Source organism: Scyliorhinus canicula, chromosome 5 (genome assembly GCF_902713615.1).
Source record: "Scyliorhinus canicula chromosome 5, sScyCan1.1, whole genome shotgun sequence".
Taxonomy (NCBI): Eukaryota; Metazoa; Chordata; class Chondrichthyes; order Carcharhiniformes; family Scyliorhinidae; genus Scyliorhinus; species Scyliorhinus canicula.
Window position 1 is genome coordinate 137,962,246 of NC_052150.1, and position 20,139 is coordinate 137,982,384.

General features: G+C 43.4%; 1 protein-coding gene across 6 annotated transcripts in view; it reads left to right on the forward strand.

The window, feature by feature from the left end:
• Nucleotides 1-20,139, forward strand: part of LOC119966295 (tensin-3-like) — a 533,488-nt gene that overhangs the window by 204,056 nt on the left and 309,293 nt on the right. For all 6 annotated transcript variants that reach the window (XM_038797763.1, XM_038797764.1, XM_038797766.1 and 3 more), the window contains one exon: nucleotides 379-416. In XM_038797763.1, the coding sequence (XP_038653691.1) occupies nucleotides 379-416 (38 nt within the window). The remainder of the gene's footprint in view (nucleotides 1-378; nucleotides 417-20,139) is intronic.

Below are 20,139 nucleotides of genomic sequence, written 5' to 3' on the forward strand. Positions count from 1 at the left end.
CCATACAGTAACACTTGGCTGTTTACTTTTGAGGCAAAATGGATTTTAGTTGTCACAATTCACATGCCATTCACTCCCACCCAGCTCTTTCAACCAGGTTTGAAACAGGTTATTTGAAGGTGCCTTGATGTATCAATGCGTGGGATGTAAAAAAAAAAATGAATGCAGGAAATATATTGTACTTAATAGAATCTCCGACCAGCTCAAAGCAGAGGTGAAGGCGGGAGGGGCAATGAGGAGGAGCACCCAGTGGCTGAAATTGACCCAGAAACAGCTACAACTGCTCTTTTAGAATTAAATTTGGGAATTAAGTTTATTTGAAAAGAAATCACTTTTACTGTCAACTACAATATTCTAATTTCTTCTTTTTTTTTGTAGTTTGCAAATATGCGTGTCACAAGAAATGTGAGTCAAAGGTAAGTCAGAATAAAAGTAGATTATTTCATTTGTAATTCTTTGCAGAGCAAATAAATTAATCTGTGGGGGATTTGATATGTTTCTTTCACTTTATGCGGGAAGAAAGGAAACAACTTTGATTTTATACTTTGGGCCCGTGATTTTTCTCAAAGCACTTTGGTCCCAATGACGTACATTTGAAGTGTCTAGTGTTGTAATTTGAGAAGCATGCCAGCTAATTTGTACACAGAAAGGTCCCTCATATAGCAATGAGATAAAGTGCCAGATAGTTTGTTTTAGTTATGATGACTGAGGAATAAATATTGGACAGGACACCAGGAAAAAGTACTTCAAAAATAATGACATGGGATTATTTCCATTCATCTGAGAGTGCAAACGGGCCGTCGGTTTTGCATCTCATCTGAAAGACTACACGCTCCTGCAGTGCTGCCCTGAAGTGGCAGCCGGATCACGTATTCAGATCTCTGAAGTGAAACTTGAACCCACAATCTTCTAACTCAGGGGGGTGAGAATGCTGCTCCGTGGCTCTCAAGGCTGATATACAGTGCAGTACCTTTCAATAATTTAAGTGTGAGAGGCACAAAACGTCTAGACTAACTGGAGTGGTGGAAAAGCAGTTCTCAAAAGAAGTTTTTTGTCAAGAAGCCGATGAAATGAAATATGATCGTTTGTTTAACTGAGAATCTGAACATTTAGACTAGCAAAAGTGATTTGTCCACTAAATGACTTCACCTTGCAGAAATTTGCTAACTTGCCCTGCCAAGCTGGTGATCTCCGTGGGAAGGCACAGATAGTTGGCAAATGCCAGTCCATAGAAGAAATTGAGGGAAGAGTCTTTTTTATATTACTAACATTTGCTTCCTTGCATCTAAGAACAACATTGGTGGAGACCTTGGAGCAGGTTATAGGACTACGCCATTACACATTAACAGGCATAGTTTGAGACATTGTGGCATGGATATAAATGATACATGCGGTATTATCTTTTCCTAAAAAATATACAATCAAGTACAAAATATATTTATTTGTACTTGGTCGATGACATTAGTTTTAACCTTTGAATATACAATCTCACAGTATGAACTGAAGTTTGACCTATTAAAAAAAAATTCTATGCACAGTTCAAACATGTGAAATTTTCTTATAATTTATTAATGACTTTTCCTAAAAGAAAATGAATCTACCCAGGGTATTTTTGAAGGAATTATCATATGAACTCGACTGTGACTGTTCAAAATTAAAAAATCAACGTTACATACATGTGGAATTTATGTACTCCACTGCCACATTAACCAGTGATTTGTTTTGTATGTAATTTTAAAAAAATTTGATCTGCATAAGAATTGATGAGAGAGAAGCTAACATCATGTACTGTAAATTCAAATCAGGTTGAATGAAATCAAGATGAACAAGCCATATGGAAAATGACTTTAAAGCTGCTGTTTACTCATTCAGTAAATCTGTTCACCATTGTCATCTGTTTCTCAAATCTCTGTTTGTAATAAGCAGAGTCAAGACTGAACTGAAGCAACCCATGCTTATAAAACTCAAAACAACATGTCTGCTGTTAAATATGATTGTGCAATTAGGCAGCTCCTACTGAACAATCTTGAGTGTGCTAATAACTACACTAACAACTCATTTAAGATAATTAGTTGAGCTGGCAACATGGCTCAATTATGCTTTCTAGGAATGCCACATGTTAATATGCAGAAATATGTTAAAGCCTTGAGCATTTTCCAATTGCCTGTCAGCTTGTAGAACCTATGGTTCCCTTTTGCTTGCAGGTCCCCCAGCTAGGCCTCAGTCACCGGTGGCCTCTGACCTCCAATTCAAAGGAATCTTTTGCCGGGCTGTTGGAGAGGCGAAGGCCACGACATCGGCCCCCTCCCCTCCAGCAGCTCCAAAGCCCCAAAGATCGTCATGATGGGAGGGATCCAACTTCACCTCTGATCCCACTTCCTCAATAACGTCCCAAACATCGTCTCCCAGAAGCTCTCCGAAGTCTCACAACCCCAAATCATGTGAGCATGATTCGCCGGTGCCCGCCCATACTTCTCACTTGCATCCACTACCTCAGGGAGGAACCCACGCATCCGAGCCTGAGTCATGTGCACCACCTTAAACTGAATCAAGCCGTTCTCGCACAGGAGGAAGTTGAGTTCAATCCCTCCTCAACTCCCACTTCCGCTTAATCCTTTCGACCAACGCCTTACCCTGCTCTCACAGTCACCCGTACATGCTCCCGATCCTGCCCTCCCTCACCTCATCTGTGAGCAGCAATTTCTCCAGCAGCTTGTACTCCGGTAGTTGGGGGAACGTTGGTAGCTCCTTACTCGTAAAGCCCCACACATGCCAGCACTTAAACTCTCATCCAACTCTACAAATTTCTCCTCCGCGAACATATCCCTGACCTGCTTCAACCCTTTCTCCTTCCATCGCCTATACATCCCATCCCCACACCCCCCAGCCTAAACCTGTTGTTCCCTTACAGTAGTGGCAGCACTGATACATGGCCCAGTTTAAAGTGCTTCCTCAATTGATTCCAGATCTTAATAGTCGAGTCCACTGCCAGACTCCATGTATACTTCATCGGAGGCAGTGGCAACAGAGCCGTCACCAGACCCCTCAAACCCGAGCCACTACAGGACTCCTCCTCCAACCTGATCCACTCTCCTTCATCTTTACCATCTGCGCCCTCCTTGCCAACGTCTAAGTGCAACCTCTTCCACCTCTTCCACCAACCCTGTCAAGTTCCACCTATGCATTGTAAGTCCACTCATGCTTCACCTGAATCCCCTGATACCTAAACTGCTCCCTTGCCACCTTAATGCTGGTGCCCCCAAGTTTGTCCCCTGCTCCGCCACGTTCACTGCGAACAGCTCACTCTTCCCTACGTTCAACTTGTAGGTGGAAAATGCCTCAAATCTCTGAAACAAGTCCATAATTCTGCCCATACCTCCTAAGGGGTCCGACACAAACAACAACAGGCTGTCCACATCCAATGATACTTCTTCCCCCCCCCCCCCGCCCCCCCACCACAAAATCCCTCGCCCCTCAGCCAATGGCCGAATGGCTATTTTCAAGGATTCTATAGCCAATGCAAGCAACAATGGCAAAAGCAGGCACCACTGCCTCGTCCACATATGTAACCCAAAATACCCCAAATTCGTCTCGTTTGTTCGAACACTAGCTATGGGGGATGTATACAGCAATGGAACCCACGCCACTAACTTTTCTCCAAATCCAGACCTTCTCAAAACTTCAGATACCTCCACTCTACCCGTTCGAATGTCTTCTCCACATCCATGGACACAATCACCACTGTCTCCCGTCCTCCTGGCAGAGTCATAATTACATTCAGCGACCTCCTAATATTACCGGAGACTTTCCTCCCCCTCACAAAACCCATTTGGTCCTCAGAAACCAGCTCCAACCTACATGCCAAAACTTTCGCCAGGACTTTCACATTTGTGTTTAGCAGCGAAATGGGCCTGTAGGACCCACACTCCAGTGGATCCTTCCCCTTTTTCGGGATCAATGAAATCTCTGCCTGTGCTCACGTAGCCGGCAACACCCCTTTTTCCACCGCCTCACTGAACATACCCACCAGGTGAGTGGACAACTCCATTGCAAACTGCATGTACAATTCCGCCAGAAAGCCATCAAGCCCCGGGGCCTCCCTATTAATGCATTCGATCACTTCCCCTGAACTACAGTGGTTCCTCCAATGCTTGCCTTTCCCGTCCTCTAACTCTGGAATTCCAAACCATCCAGAAACTGACCCCCCCTCCCCAAAACAAAAACTGTTAAACTCTATAAAATCCCTTGTAGAAAGCCTTAAACGCCTCCTAATCCTTTCTGGCTCCGGTACCACCTCCCCCTCTCCACCTTCACCTGCAAAATTTCCCTGGACACTGCCTGATGTCGCGACTGGTGGGCCAACATACAATTCACCTTCTCCCCATACTCATACTGCACCACTGTTGCCCTCCGCAGCTCCCCTACCGCCTTGCCCGTTATCAGCTGGTCAAATGCCCCGCAACTTCTTCCTCTCTGCCGACAGCTCCCCCGGGGACCGTCGAGTATCTCCTGTCCACCTCAATTATCTTGTCCAATAACCGCCGGTGCTCCTGCCTCCTTATCCTATCCCTGAGGGCCTTGAACAAAATCATTTCCCCTCGGACCACCACCTTCAAGGCCTTCCAAAACGTAGCTGCTGATGCCGTGATACAATCATCATTATCCTCTAAATGTTCCCATACCGACACTTGATTCTCCCACCTCATTTCCAAGAATCAGGTCCAGCAATGCCTCCTTTCTTGTTGGACTGGAAACAAACTGCTGTTGAAAGTTACCCTCTCGCCCTCTCTATAGTGAAGGCAGAAGCATTTCTTTATTATCTACTATTAACTCACCATTGTCATTCTCAAGAGTACCAACACTCACTTTTTCCTTTTTTCCTTTTTAAATACTTCCAGAAACTCGAGCTATATGTTTTTACATTTCTAACTAGCTTCCCCTTGTACCTCAATTGTATGTTTTTTCCTTAAGATTATTGTTTTCCTTAATGTCTTCAGTTAACCATGAATGGTGGGTCCTCCGCTCAGAAGTTTTCTTTATCGTAGGAATATACTTATTCTGAGTACTCTCACGTATCCCCTTGAAATGTCTGCCGCTGCTTCTCTCTCTCAATCTAGTCTCTAGCCTTGTATCCCAATTCACTTTCATGCTCGCATAGTTGCCCTTATTTAAGCTTAAAATACTAGTCTTGGACCCACTTTTCATCCTTTCATACTGGATGTAAAATTCAATCATATTATGGTCACTGCAAAGTTGGCATGCCTTTACTTAATTAATTAACCTTGTCACATTACACTATACAAGTCTAATATAACTCACTCTTTGGTTGGTTCCAGAAAGGGTTACTCTTATTCTATGAACTCCTGATCCAGGCTGCTATTACCAATCTGGTTTTCCCAGTTTATACATAGTTTAGAATTACCCATGATTATTAGTATCCCTTTATTGCACTCACCCAATATTTCTGATGTACTTTATCCTACATCTTGGTTACTGTTAGGAGCCCTGTAGACCACTGCCACTAGTGACTTCTTTCCCCTATTGTTCGTCATCTTCACCAAAACCACTGCATCTTGACCTCCTGAGCAAATGTCATCTCTAAATATTGCACCAATGCAATTAGTAAAATATGCGACCTCAATTAATTTACTTTTATGAACGTTACACACCTTAAGATACAGTATTTAGTTTTGTCTTTTTGTTATCTTTTGTAATACCTAGCTTTGACTGTTGGTGGACTCTTAGGTTTTTTCCCTCTGGCTCTCATTTCCCATATTACTATTTTTCCCTCCTGCCTTGACTTTACCCCTTGATTACCTAAGTTTCTACCTAAGCTTGATCTGAACAGGCACTGGCATGTGGCGACTAGGGGTTTTTCACAGTAACTTCATTGCAATTGTAAGCCTACTTGTGACAATAAAGATTATTATTATAATAACCAAGAGATTATAGGCAACACTGAGCAAAGCAATTGCACCTTTTTTTGTTCCTCAGCTCTAGCTAAATAGATACTGTCTTTGACCCCAATGGTACATCCTGTCTCTCAAGCACTACAATGCGCCCCTGAATGAATATTGCCACACCTCCCCATTCCTTCCTTTCTCGTCTTTCCTGAACACCTTGGCTGGGATTCTCCGAGCCTCCGTGCCGCAATCGGGGGGGGGGGGGGGATCTGTCACTGGGGAGGGCTTCAGTGATAGTTTTGAAGACTGGTCACAACTGTGGAATTGATGGAGGAGGCAGGGTGTTGCAGCTGTGGGAGTGATGTAGTGATGTAGTTGAAGGGTTGATTGGAGGAGGTGGCAGGAAACACACGAGGATTGCTAGCATACTCATCAGTGAAAGCTAATACAATGTTTTAGAATGAAGTTGCTGTGGAGTTGCATAGAAGTGGTAGAAAACAGGCAGCTCAGGATAGAACGATGAAATACATTTAGCGATTACCGTATTGACATAGTGCTGGATGATAGAAGGTCTATTTTGTGATGAATGGAATTGGATCCTGTGTGAATTGTTCTGGAGAACATTGAAGGCAGAAGGAATGACTGATGATGGTGAAGGCCACAGAGAGATTGAGGAAGATGAAGCACAGGGAACTGTTGTTCCAGAAACTGAGTGTTAGTGACTTTGGCCAGTAGGATGATTACCGCAGGTCAGACGATGCCTAATCTGAAGGCTATGCCCTTCAGAGAAACCTCCCAAAGCATCCTCGTCTTGATATTTACCTTTTTTTAAACTTATGGTTTGACATATGAATGAAGAAATTGGTGGTTTTAGTAATTTTAAATAAACTAGATACATGGGAAATTATTCATTTTTATTTCATGAAACGATTTCTAGCAAAGTTTGCATTTGCTGCCCACCCCTAAATTGCCCTTTGAAAGGTAATAGTGAACTGCTGCAGTCCGAGTGGTGTAGGTATACTTGCAGTGCTGTTAGTGATGACATTCCAGGATTTTGGCACAGCAACGTTGAAGGAACCCGATTTCCAAGTCTGGATGGTGCATAACTTGGATGAATTTGCAGGTAATGGCGTTCCCATTCATCTGCTCTGCTTTTCCTTTTAAGTGATAGTGGTACTGGTTTCGAAGGTGCTTTAGTGAAAAGCCTTAATCAGTGTGCTGCAACACATCTTGTTGATGGTTCACGCTGTTGCCATGCAGAATAGCGATGATGGAGGTTTCAGCTAAGATATATGCCATTGAATATCAAGATGCAGTGGTTGGACTCTCTTGTTGTAGATGGTCATTACCTGGTAATTAAGTGGTGAGAATGTTACTTGCGTAGTGATCTCTGTATATGTTAATACATGATTAGTGAATGTGCAGTCAGTACAGTCATATGATCACTAGATGGCAACACCAACAGGAACTATATAAGGAGTTTCCCGCTCTTTCTTAGTGTGTGTGTATTGCAGCTAGAGGATAGAAGTGACCAGCTCAGATTGCAGTGTATTATATCAATTATTAATTCAATCTAATCTTAGATAATTCTATTACTAGTCAAAGTATTAAAGTAAAAGAACTCACAAGTATATTATTTTATTACTCAATAAATATAGAGAAATACAGCACAGATCAGGCCCTTCGGCCCACGATGTTGTGCCGAACTTTTGTCCTAGGTTAATCATAGAATTTTGGGGCCAATCCACCCAACCTGCACATCTTTGGACTGTGGGAGGAAACCGGAGTACCCGGAGGAAACCCAAGCACACACGGGGAGGATGTGCAGACTCCACACAGACAGTGACCCAAGTCGAAATCAAACTTGGGACCCTGGAGCTGTGAAGTAATTGTGCTATCCACAATGCTACCGTGCTGCCCTTAAAATAATTTGTCATCAACTGGAAGACTTCGACTGTTTATCATCAAGTTAATACAACTCGGCAAGACAAATTAGTAATATATATATATATTACATCTCTGTAATATAACACTTGCCATTTATTAAACCAAGCCTGAATTTTATTTGCATCTTATACTATAGAACTGGCTGGGGTCAGGCCAATTTAGATCTTGTGTAATGAGATGGTGTTAATTAGTAATCTCAATGTAAAGGAGTCCATGGGACAATGTGAGAATAATATGAAGGAATTTTTCATTATGTTTTAAACTGACAAGTCGGAAAAAAGAGTCTAAAGGGGCAGGGGGAATCTGACTCCCGGGGGGAGGGCCTCCACGGGGTCCAGGCCCGCGATCAGAGCCTTCCGATCAGCAGGCGACCGCGATCTGGAGGGGGCCTACCTCCTTCCGTGCGGGCCTGCTGTTAGGCCCCCGACATGTTGCTCTGCGCAGGCGCAGAGATGGCAACCATGCACATGCGCCGTCGCGGAGATGGCCATCGTGTGCATGCGTGGACCCGCGCCAGCTGTGACGTGCCGCCTTTCGGCGCCGGAGAAGCGCGCAGCACTCCGGCGCCGTGCTAGCCCCCTAAAATGTGTTGAATTGCTGGGCCTACAACCCCGTTGACGCCAGCTTACACCATTCAGATGTTTACGCCGGCGTCCCGGCCGTGATTTTCCCAAACTCCCTGGATGCTAGAATGCTCTCTGCATATTGGAGTCTACAAAGGCATTGAATATCTTCTGAAGGGTAAATCAAGATCAGCAATCAATGCTGGATTTGACAGTGAGCCTCACATCTCAAGAGATAATTTTTTTTTAAACTGAGTAGGCAAAAAGCTGGTAAACAGAGTTTGAAAGAGAGAATAGAAATAAGACTTTTTTGTAAATTGTGAGAAATTATTAGATGTTGACATTGAGAAAGATGTGGGTGTCCTTGTACAAGGAACAGAGGATGTTTGTGTGCAAATGCAACAAACAATTCGGAAGGCAAATAGCATGTAGGCCTTTATTGCAAAATGTTCGGAGTACTACGGTAAGAAGGTCTTGCTACAGTTTTGCAGGGCTTTGTTGAGATTTTGATGGGGTACTGTGCTCAGTTTTGGTCTCCTTATCTAAGGAGGGATATATCTGCCTTGGAGGTGGTGCTGCAATGGTTTACTCAGTTGGTTCCTGGGGTGAGAGGGTTGTTCTAAACTGAGTAAATTTAGTCTATAATCTCTGGAGTTGAGAGAAAGTGAAAGGTGATCACATTGAACTGTATAAGATTCTGAGGGAGAGTGATGGGAGCAGATGCTGAGAGGCTGGTTCACCTGACTGGAGAGTCTAGAACTTGGGCTTAGCCTGAGGTGAAGTTGTTTGTCATTTTAAAACTGAGATTGAAATGGTTGATAACCTTGGGAATTCTCCAGCCCAGAGGACTGTGGCTGCTCTGTCTTTGAGTGCATCGAAGGCTGACATAGATTTTTGGACTTCAGGTGAATTAAAGGATTCTGGGGAGTGAGCCGGAAAGTGGAATTGGAGTCCAAGATGAGCCATGATCCAATTGAATGGCAGAGCAGGCTGAAGGTTCCTTATGGCTTACTTGCTGTATGTGGGTATGGAATGCTTCAATATCTGCAATCATCAGTGAACAGTTCAAAAAGTCCTGACCTGATGACAGATGGATGGTCGTTGTGCTGAGGATATTAAACTGAAGAACCTCTGTAGCGCTGCCATGTTGCTAAGGTGACTGGGCCCGTACAGTTCCAACCATCCTTGTGCTAAGTATGACTTCAGCCAATATGGTGCCCTTTATTCCAATTGTCCTCAATTCGACTCGGGCTTCTTGAGGCCACACTTGGTCAAATGCTGCCTTGAAGTCAAGGCAGTCAATCTCACTTCTGGAATTCAGCTCTTTGCTGTATCTAATGTGCTCTGTTATTTCTTGATACCACATGGAGTAAATAAAATTGGTTGAGGAGAAGGCTGAGATGGATTATTTGCCTGGCATTTAAGGCTGAAGATGGTTGCCTTGTCTCTTGCACCCACGTACTCGCCTTTGCTATCATTGAGGACAGTGATGCCCACTTCTCTTGCCAGTTGCTTAATTCAGAATTGGACGTGGCAGGGTGGCGGAGCTTTGTTCTGATCTGTTGCTTGTGGAATCACTGAACCCTGTTTATTGCATGCTGCTTCTGTTCTTCAGCAAGCATTTGGTCCTAGTTTGACCCCTCATTTTTAGGTAGGCTTGCTGCTGCAGCTGATATGCTCTCTCATACTCCTTGTAGAACAAAGAAAATACAGCACAATGTTATCGATCTGGTGTCTGCGTTGATGCTGAATGGTCCATCTGATTTTATTTATTTTAAACTTTTTTGTTTGATGTAACTGAGTGGCTTGCTAGACCACTTCAGAGGACAATGTCAATCATGTTGTTGCTGTGCGCCTGGAGTCACACGAAGGCCAGACCCGGTCAGGATTTTCTTCCCTGAAGGGCATTAATGACCCTGTTACGTTTTCTATGACAATCTGAGAATTTTTATGTTCAACATTTGGTATGATCCGAGACCAGACCCCCAAGTTGTTGGTAAGATCTGGTTAGGGTCCAATAATGTTTTGTTTAGAGTAGAGAAAGTTTTAGATTCAAGACACTTGCTAATAGAATAAAGCCACAAAATTACACTGGCTTTGAACAAACAAAAACAAACGTTACTATTTGAGGTCAGAAAGATAAAACAATTTACAATATCTATCTTGCATCTAACATTCAGGGTTACGATGAAATACAAATGAACTAACAGGCACACTGTGGTAGAACACACAACATTGCACACTAAATAACAGATTTGATCAAAACATAATCCATGGATTTCTCAACAACTCACCCAGACATCAGTAAACACTTGAGTCATGCAATCTCAAAGAAATAATGCTCTTCTAATGAAGGGTTCCTGCCTTCAACTTCGAAGATCAAACCTTGGAATTCTCTCCACAAGCCTCTCACACCAACTGGGGCGGCATCAGTGACGTCCCACCTCAGTTTCAAACTCGTCTCCCGAGACTCTGTACCGCTCGATTACTAAATCTGTATTAAAGCACCAGCTCACGGGCACAGCCTCAGCTCTTCGACCGCTGTGAACAAAAGACTATTGCTTCAAAGTGGTAAACGTAGAAACATGGAAAATGGAGTAGTTTTTCGAGCCTGCTCTACATTCAATATGATCATGGCTTATCCTCTATCCGGATGCCATATTCCCACATTCTCCCCATACCTTTTGATGCCTTTCGAGTCTAGGATTTGATCTATTTCCTTCTTAAATATATTAGAGACTTTAATAGACACAAGGAAGATAGTAACAGGAGGAGGCCTTTTGGCCCTTCGAGCCTGCTCCGCCATTCATCACGATCATGGCTGATCATCCAACTCAATAACCTAATCCTGCTTTCTCCCCATAGCCTTTGATCCCATTTGTGGACGTGGCATCCACAAGGCTTTTGGTAGAAAATTTCCCAGGTTCACTTCCTTCTGAGTGAAGAAATTTCTCCTCATCTCGGTTCTAAATTGCCTACCCCATATCGTGAGATTGTGACCCCTTGTTCTAGAATCCCCATATTGTGGAGATGCTAGCGTTGGACTGGGGTGAGCACAGTAAGAAGTCTTACAACACCAGGTTAAAGTCCAACATTTGTTTCAAACACTAGCTTTCGGAGCACTGCTCCTTCCTCGGGTTCCTTCCTTCCTTTCACTTGAGGAAGGAGCAGTGCTCCGAAAGCTAGTGTTTGAAACAAACATGTTGGACTTTAACCTTGTGTTGTAAGACTTCTTACTGTGCTCACCCCAGTCAGAGGAGACAATATCCCTGCATCCAGTCTGTCCAGACCTGCCAGAATTTTATATGTTTCAATTAGATTCCCTCTCATTCTACTAAATCTCCATGAATATAGGCACTGATGACCCAATCTCTCCTCTAATGACAATCCTACATTCCCAAAAATCAGTCTGGTGAACCTTTGCTGCTCTCCCTCTGTGGCAAATATATATTTTCTTAGATAAGGAGACCAAAACTGCACTCAATATTCCAGGTGTGGTTTCATCAAGAACCTGTATAGCTGCAGTACGATATCTTTGCTTCAGTACTCAATGAAGGCCAATATACCATTTGCCTTCTTAACAGCTTGCTGTATCGGCATGCTTGCTTTCAGTGATTGGTGTACATGGACACCCAGGTTCCTTTTGTATTCAACATTTCCCAATCTGTCACCATTTAAGTAATACTCTGCCATTCTGTTTGTCATCCAAAGTGGATAACTTCACGTTTATCCATGTTGTACTGCATCTGCCATGTATTATGCCTGCTCGCTCAACTTGTTGGAATCACCTCAAAGCCTCTTACCATCGCCCTCACCACTCACATTTCCACCAAGTTTTGGTATCTTTACACAGCTGTGCCTCAAGCATTGATCCGAGGGAAACATTGCTGGTCACCGTCTGCCACTTTGATAAAGACTAGTTTATGCCGACTCTCTGTTTTCTGTCCACAAACCAATTCTCAATCCATGCCAATATATTATCACCAATCCCATGAGCTTTAATTTTGCATACTAACCTCTTATGTGCATGCCTCCCCCCCCCCCCCCCCCCCCCCCCCCCCATCGGCCCACAGCATGGAGTCACCAACCTTGAATCTTCAGGGCTTCTCCTGAGTCCTCTTCGCTTAAAGTCTGCGAACTGTAGCCCTTTTCCTGTTTGAATCCTATTTCTAAGTTCCTCTCTTCCTTTTATTTAATTGGGCCCTGTGTCTGCCACCTTGTCTCTGTCCCCCTACCTGGGATTCCTTTTGGGATCACTCTCTGTCCCCTGCCTGGGACTCTTGCCTTCAATGGTCACATGACTTTGATTTTTCGCAACATTTCTGTGCAGTCAAGCTGTGCCCATCCTCAGCCCCAAGAATTTATTATCATTTTTTTTTAAATTTAGAGTACCCAATTCATTTTTGTTCCAATTAGTGTGGCCAATTCACCTAGCCTGCACATTTGGGTTGTGGGGGCGAAACCCACACAACACAGGGAGAATGTGGATACTCCACACGGGCAGTGACCCAGAGCCGGGATCGAACCTGGGACCTCGGTGCCGTGAGGAAGCAGTGCTATCCACTGTGCCACCGTGCTGCCCTTGCCCCAAGAATTTAAAGATGTCGATCTGTATGTGTGTGCAGCCCATTCCCAGTCTGTGCGTGCACGGAAACTCCCGAGGACTGTCGGCATTTGAAGTTCCTGACCTCTCACTCTCGGACAAAGGAAGTTAGCTTCCGTAGCATATTACTCAGACTAGTTCTTTCATTCCAGATCATAGAATCATAGAGTTTACAGTACAGAAGGAGGCCATTTGGCCCAACGAGTCTGCACCGGCCCTTGGAAAGAGTACCCTATCCCCGTAACCCTGTAACCCCACCAAACCTTTTTGGACACTAAGGGCAATTTAACATGGCCAATCCGCCTAACCTGCACATCATTGGACTGTGGGAGGAAACCGAAGTACCCGGAGGAAACCCACACAAAGCAGCTGAACAAATCAAACCCCAGAGGGAAACTTGGTTCACTGGGCCACACCCTTTTATTTGTTTTCTGGAAATGAGAAGGCAAGTATTGATGTCAGCAAGAAATCTTGTAACACTTTGGGGATTTTAAAATTAAAAGTAAAAGATTTATTAATGGCAGAAAAGAAAACTTAAGCACATACGATTACAGTTACACAGGTAAAATTGGCAGTACAAAACATTCCCTCGCAAGAAACTTCCTACTTGGCCTATGTCCAAGTAGACTCCCTCCAGGCAACATTCTGTTCTAGATTTTTTTAAAATTAAGTTAGAACACCCAATTTGTTTTTTCCAATTAAGGAGCAATTTAGCATGGCTGTTCTACTTACCTGACATCTTTTGGTTGTGGGGGTGAGGCCCATACAGACATGGGGAGAATGTGCAAACTCCACATGGACAGTGACCCGGAGCCAGGATCAAACCCGGTGCCTCAGCTCTGTGGGGCAGCAGTGATAGCCACTGCACACCGTGCAACCCGAACATTCTGTCATAGATGTTTAACTATAAAAATGCAGTAATATTACCCAAAGCAAAGCTGATGTGACTTTAATGATACATGCAACATTGCTTCCACTCTACTGTGGAAATCCAAGAAATCTTCAGAACAGCATGGTGGCACAGTGCTTAGCACTGCTTCATTACAGCGCCAGGGACCTGGATTTGAATCCCTCTTTGGGTGACTGCCTGTGTAGAGTTTGCACGTTCTTCCCGTATCAGCGTGGGTTTCCTCCAGTCCTCCGGTTTCCTCCCAGAATCCAAAGATGTGCAGATTTGGTGGATTGGCCATTCTAAATTGCCGTTTGGTTGAGGTTGCAAGAATAGGGCAGGGGATTGGGCCTGGGTAGGTTTTTTGAAGGGTCGGTGCCGACTCAATGGGCTGAATGGCTGCCTTCTGCGTTGTACGGATTCTATGAGAACAAGACTGCTTTATCAGCCAAATATGTTTCTAGTTTGACTGGGTAGCTGATTCACATTGTACCTTCTCATAGCTCAGAGCTGTTTCTAGAAGATCTTCACATACCCAACACCTAAACGACTCAACATCTCTCTTAAATATCCTTATTTCCTTTTCATCTGCCATTCTGTTGTCCTCAGCATGTCTTTGAGTTACATTTTTCCAAAATCTTAAAATCTGTCATGTTTTCCAATGGCCCCCAAATAATGCGTCAAATAAAAGCTAATAACCTTGTTTACTTATGAAGCCTTTGCAAGTTGTAAAAGCCGCTTACTCCTCTTTGAAATTTAACAGCTGAAAATAGGCCCATATATATCTCCTAATGCAAATGTCTAAACCTAGTCTATTAACTAAAAAAAACATTTGACAATAGCTTCATGACAAATCCATGCATTTAGCACCTTCATTCCTTTTCATGTCTCAATTCTTTCAGATAAATGGTCTCTTCCCCCCCCCCCCAGCAACTGTCTGAAATTAAATCAGACTATTAGCAACTTTGGTTTCATTTAAAAATTTTTTTAGAATACTCAATTATTTTATTTTACAATTAAGGGCCAATTTAGTGTGGCCAATCCACCTAACCTGCACATCTTTGGGTTGTGGGGTGAGACCCACACAAACACTGTGAGAATGTACAAACTCCACATGGGCAGTGACCCAGGTTTGGGATTTAACCTGTGTCCTCAGTGCCATAGGCAGCAGTGCTAACCACTCTGCCGCTCTTTTTGGTTTCATGTTTGATCCCAAGATGAGCTTCTGACCACATAGTCATGCTTTTAGTAAGACTGGCTTTTCCAGCTCCATAACATGCCAGATTTCACTGTTGTCTTCACTCGTTTGTTACAGAGACCGCCATTTCCATCTTGTTGCCTGTATACTTGGCTATTCCAAAGCATTCCTTGCTGCCTCCCGCATCCTCCCCTTTGTAAAATTGAAATCATCCAAAACTTTGCTGACTGTGCCCCGATTCACACCAAGTCAATTCACTTATCACCCCATGTGCTTGTACACCTATATTGGCTCCCAGCAAGTAACACCTTGATTTTAAAATGTTCATCTATGTTTTTAAATATTTTTCTGACCTTGCCTCTCCTTAACTCTGTTATTTCCTCCAGCTCTGCTACCCTCCAAAATAGCCAATTTCTTTTCATTCTAGGCTCTTGAGCACCCCCAATTTTAATTAGTCCACCATTGGTGGCCATGTCACCAGCTGCCTTGACCCTCAGCTCTGGAATTTCCTCCCCCAATCTCTTCAACTCCCTACCTCACTTTCTTCCTTTTAAGATGCTTCAACCTGGTTGGAGTCATACCTGGTACAAAGAAAGATGGTTGTGGTGGTTGGAGGTTAATCAGCTCAGCCCCAGGACTTCACTGCAGGAGTTCCTCAACGGAGTGTCCTAGGCCCTACCATCTTCAGCCAATTCATCAATGACCTCCCATCCATCATAAGGTCAGAAGTGGGTATGTTGGCTGATGACTGCACAATGCTCAGCAACACTTGCAACTTTTGAGATACAGAAGCAGTGCATGTCGAAATGCAGCAAGACCTGGACAATATCCAGGCGTAAGCTGACAAGTGGCAAGAAACATTCACATCACACAAGTGCCAGGCAATGACCATCACTAATAAGAGAAGATCTAACCATCGCCCGTTGACAGTCAATGGCATTACCATAGCTGAGTCACCCACTACTAAAATCCTGGGGGTTACCATTGATCAGAAACTGCACTGGACAAACCACATGACTACTGTGGCTACCAGAGTAGGTTAAAGGCTAGGAATCCTGCAGCGAGTGAATCACCTCCTGACCCCCCGCAAGGTCTGTCCCCGGCCTATAAGGCACAAGTTAGAAATGTAGTGGAATACTCTCCACTTAACTGGACGAGTGCAACTTCAATGACACTCAAGGAGCTTAACATTATCCAGGACAAAGTCAGCTTGATTGCTACCCCTTCCACAAATAATCAACAGTGGCAGTTTTGTGTATTGTCTACAAGATGTACTGCAGGAACTCTTTCAACAGCGCCTTCCGAACCCAGGGCTACTACCATCTGGAAATGCAAAAGCAGCAGATAACAGGGAACACCACCACCTGGAGGTTCCCCTCCAAGTCACACATCATTCTGACTTAGAAAAATATTGTCATTCCCTCACTGTTGTGGGATCAAAATCCTGGAATTCCCTCCCTAACAGCACTGTGGGTGTATATACACCTTGGATTGCTGCGGTTCAAGAAGGCAGCTCATCACCATCTTCAGAAGGGCAACTAGGGATGGGCAATAAATGCTGACCAGTCCCAACGATGCACACATCCCTTAAATGAGTAAAAAAAATAACTTTGGGCTATCTGCACCTATATCTCTTTATGTGGCTTGGTGTCTAATTCTGCTTTGAATGCTCCTGTGAAGCACTTTACAAGACATGTGGCTGAAAAAAATCTTGTTTGTGAATGCTTGTGTTAAAGTACGAAAAATGGTGAATGGTAAGCTTTGGATACTTGTGCTTTCATGTTTGCTTTCTTTTTGTACACAAAAATATATCTGAACAGGTGATAATTTACATCCTTTAAACAAAAGGTGACCTAGAAATCTGATCCTATATCATTAGAAAGAGCTACCTTGCTAGGATCATTAGCAAGCAAGGCAAAGAATGCAAGCACTTCAGATAAGAAGGAGATTAAATAATCCTCCTCACAAGTACTCACAAATTCCCACAATCTGACACCGTTATTATTGAATGTAAACAGAAAAAGTCTACTCTGGGGATTAAAACCATTTCATTGAAAGAGGTGGGAGCACATTATGAAGATGTGTTCATGATGGTTTGACATGGTAGTGGTAATCTTGGTCGGTTTGGACAAGTGTTCTCCAGAACAAAACATTGTTTACTGCAGAGATTGAACTTGCAAACTTGAAAATTCACATACACCATATTGCTAAAATCAGCGATCAGATAAATGCAAGAAAGGTAATTCACCTTGAGGGCATTTTGGACTGGGGAAAACCTGCATCAGGAATATATGTTATAAATCAATTATGTTGTGAATTTCATCAAAATATTTGTGGTTTTCAGAAGTATACAAAAATTTCCAATGTTTACGGTTAGTCGTGATCTTTAGTTTAAAAAACATTTCCCTTAAAGGGCAATTTAGCCTGACCAATCCACCTAACCTGCACATTTTTGGCTTGTGGGGGTGAGACCTACTCAGACACGGGGTGAATGTGCAAACTCCTCGCGGACAGTGACCCGGGGCCGGGATTGTCGTGATTGTTATTTATAATTAAATAGGGAAAGCAGTGAATAAAAACAGATTTTTTTTTCAAGGGCCATTCAATGTTTTTGAACGCGGGTGATATTAAATAAAGTTTTAGAGTATCTAATTCATTTTACCAATTAGGGGGCAATTTAGCATTGTCAATCCACCCAGCCTGCACATCTTTTAGGTTGTGGGGGCGAAAACCAACAGTGACCCAGAGCGGGGATTGAACCTAGTATCTCGGCGCCGTGAGGCAGCAGTGCTGACCACTGCACCGCTGTGCTGCCCTTAATATGGATGATTTTAATAGGGATGGAAAATAAGGCAGCACGGTGACGCAGTGGGTAGCACTGCTGCTTCATCACGCCGAGATCCCAGGTTCGATCCCAGCTCTGGGTCACTGTCCATGTGGAGTTTGCACATTCTCCCCCACAACTCAAAGATGTGCAGTGTAGGTGGATAGGCCACGCTAAATTGCCCCTTAATTGGAAAAGTGAATTGGGTACTCTAAATTTATATATTTTTAAAAAAGGGATGAAAAGTAGTTTTGATTTGAATTCCATTTTTGAAGTTGTTTGTGAAACAGCTAAATCCAATGTCAGAATTTCCCATACCGCAAGAAATGAAGCAAAGAAAATGTGTTTCCCTTCAAGAACTTTCAGTTTCAGTTCAGACAGTTATTCTGTGTGTAACTTTGATGATGGTACAATTTCGGGTCCGGAATGGATATCAACTTTTTGGTGGCAAGCAGCAGAATAAAAAGGTCAGCATTTATGTTGTTTAAAAAGTAAGAATCTTTGCAATCTCATTGTTCCCCAAACAAAAAAACTCTCCTTCTTAGATGGGAAATTGTCAAATTGGCATAAATGACAAATTGAACTCCAACAAATGCTCCACATTATGGTCCTGGACCAGACCCCAACTGTTGCTAGGATACCGGACAGAGACCCCAATATTTTATTTAATTCGTAAGACTGTGAGGAATGGATACTTTGCTCTTGGAGTGACTCCATGCACAAATAGGGATATGGTATACTAAAACAAACCTCATTATTCACACAGTATTAAATCAGCTTTAACATCATCCAATAAATAGCTAGAATTACCAGTTAAACAATGCTTAACAATGAAATGAAGCACTTTACCTCCTAACTGACACTTTTTTATCTCCAATGAAACAAACCCATCTCAGGTCAAATCCACTTTTAAATGCAGTTCTCAAATACAGGAATACTTGCTGTATGGTGTTGCTAATTGTGTTCTCTCTTTAATTGGCTCTGTTTATGGCGGTTAATATGGCCGCCTTCCTTAATTCTAATTATGTTTGCTCAAGAGTGGCCAGGTATCTTTTGATACCGCCACAAGGTTCAAAACCGAATACTGATCAAATACTCGATACACCAGTTAGTAAGTTCAAAATCAATGCTCATTTATTTACACACACAGTCAAATATACTCGTGCACAAAACTCTACCAACTGAACTATCACGACTACTAAAGCCTATACTTAACTTTGGGCGCCCACTCAGTCAGAGGAACAATGGCCGTTGTCTGGTTCTGAGGCTGCTGGGGTTGAGCTGGGACGGAATAGCAGATAAGAGCGTCTGGCTCGTAGCGTACGTTGACTTTGGACTTACTTATTCTGGTGCAGCTGCTAGGCAGGTCTCTGCTCGCTGAGAGCCAAGGCCAAGAGCGCGAGTCTCTCTTGGGGGCTTCCTCTTATACCCAAAGGGGGCTTCGCGCGCTTTTGGGCGGGCCTTGAACTTGGCCCCAATTAATTGGACTGCATCTTGATCATTGGTATCGATTTCCTCCAATAAAGGGATGGGTGCCCTGATTGCTGGGCGTGTCCTAGATGGCCGTTGGCCTGCTTTGTTCTCGTCTCCTTTGGCGCCGGGGTGTCTGCCTTAGTATCAGTTTACTTAAATGTTACCTTTTTGTCCCTGGAGATGGCTCATTAGCATGGTAATGGCTTTGCAGTACCGGTCTTGTCTGGGAGCTACAGCTCCAATCAACAGACAAACCTTGCACCTGCTTGCTTTCTCAGTATTGTTCATTTTCCCTGCATTCTTTGCAAAGTGTCCATTTTGTAATCGGGACGTGGCCATCCCAGATGGCTACAATGAACATGTCTTGGAGAAAGACTACTTTGAGAAAGAGATCTTTCAGGAAACAGCCTGTAGATTCTTGCCTATGACAAACTATTTGTTCAACTTCCCAGCATTTGGCAAAAGCTTTTGTTCAGTTCACAGCAAAATCTAAACTGAAACTCAACAGTTGACTGCCTCAATAATTTTGCAGTATAACCCTTCTGTGAAGAACATCGGGGCATATCACTTACAAGTACTTTCAACATAGCTGGTGGTTGTCGATCATCTTCTCAATGTGGAGCCTGTGGCATATATGAGCAGAGCATGGAACAGCGCTTCTCTTCAACTTGTATCAGATTGTAGAAACCTTACTGAGACGAAGTTTTGACGTGGTGCATTAACTCAACCTTGGCATTAG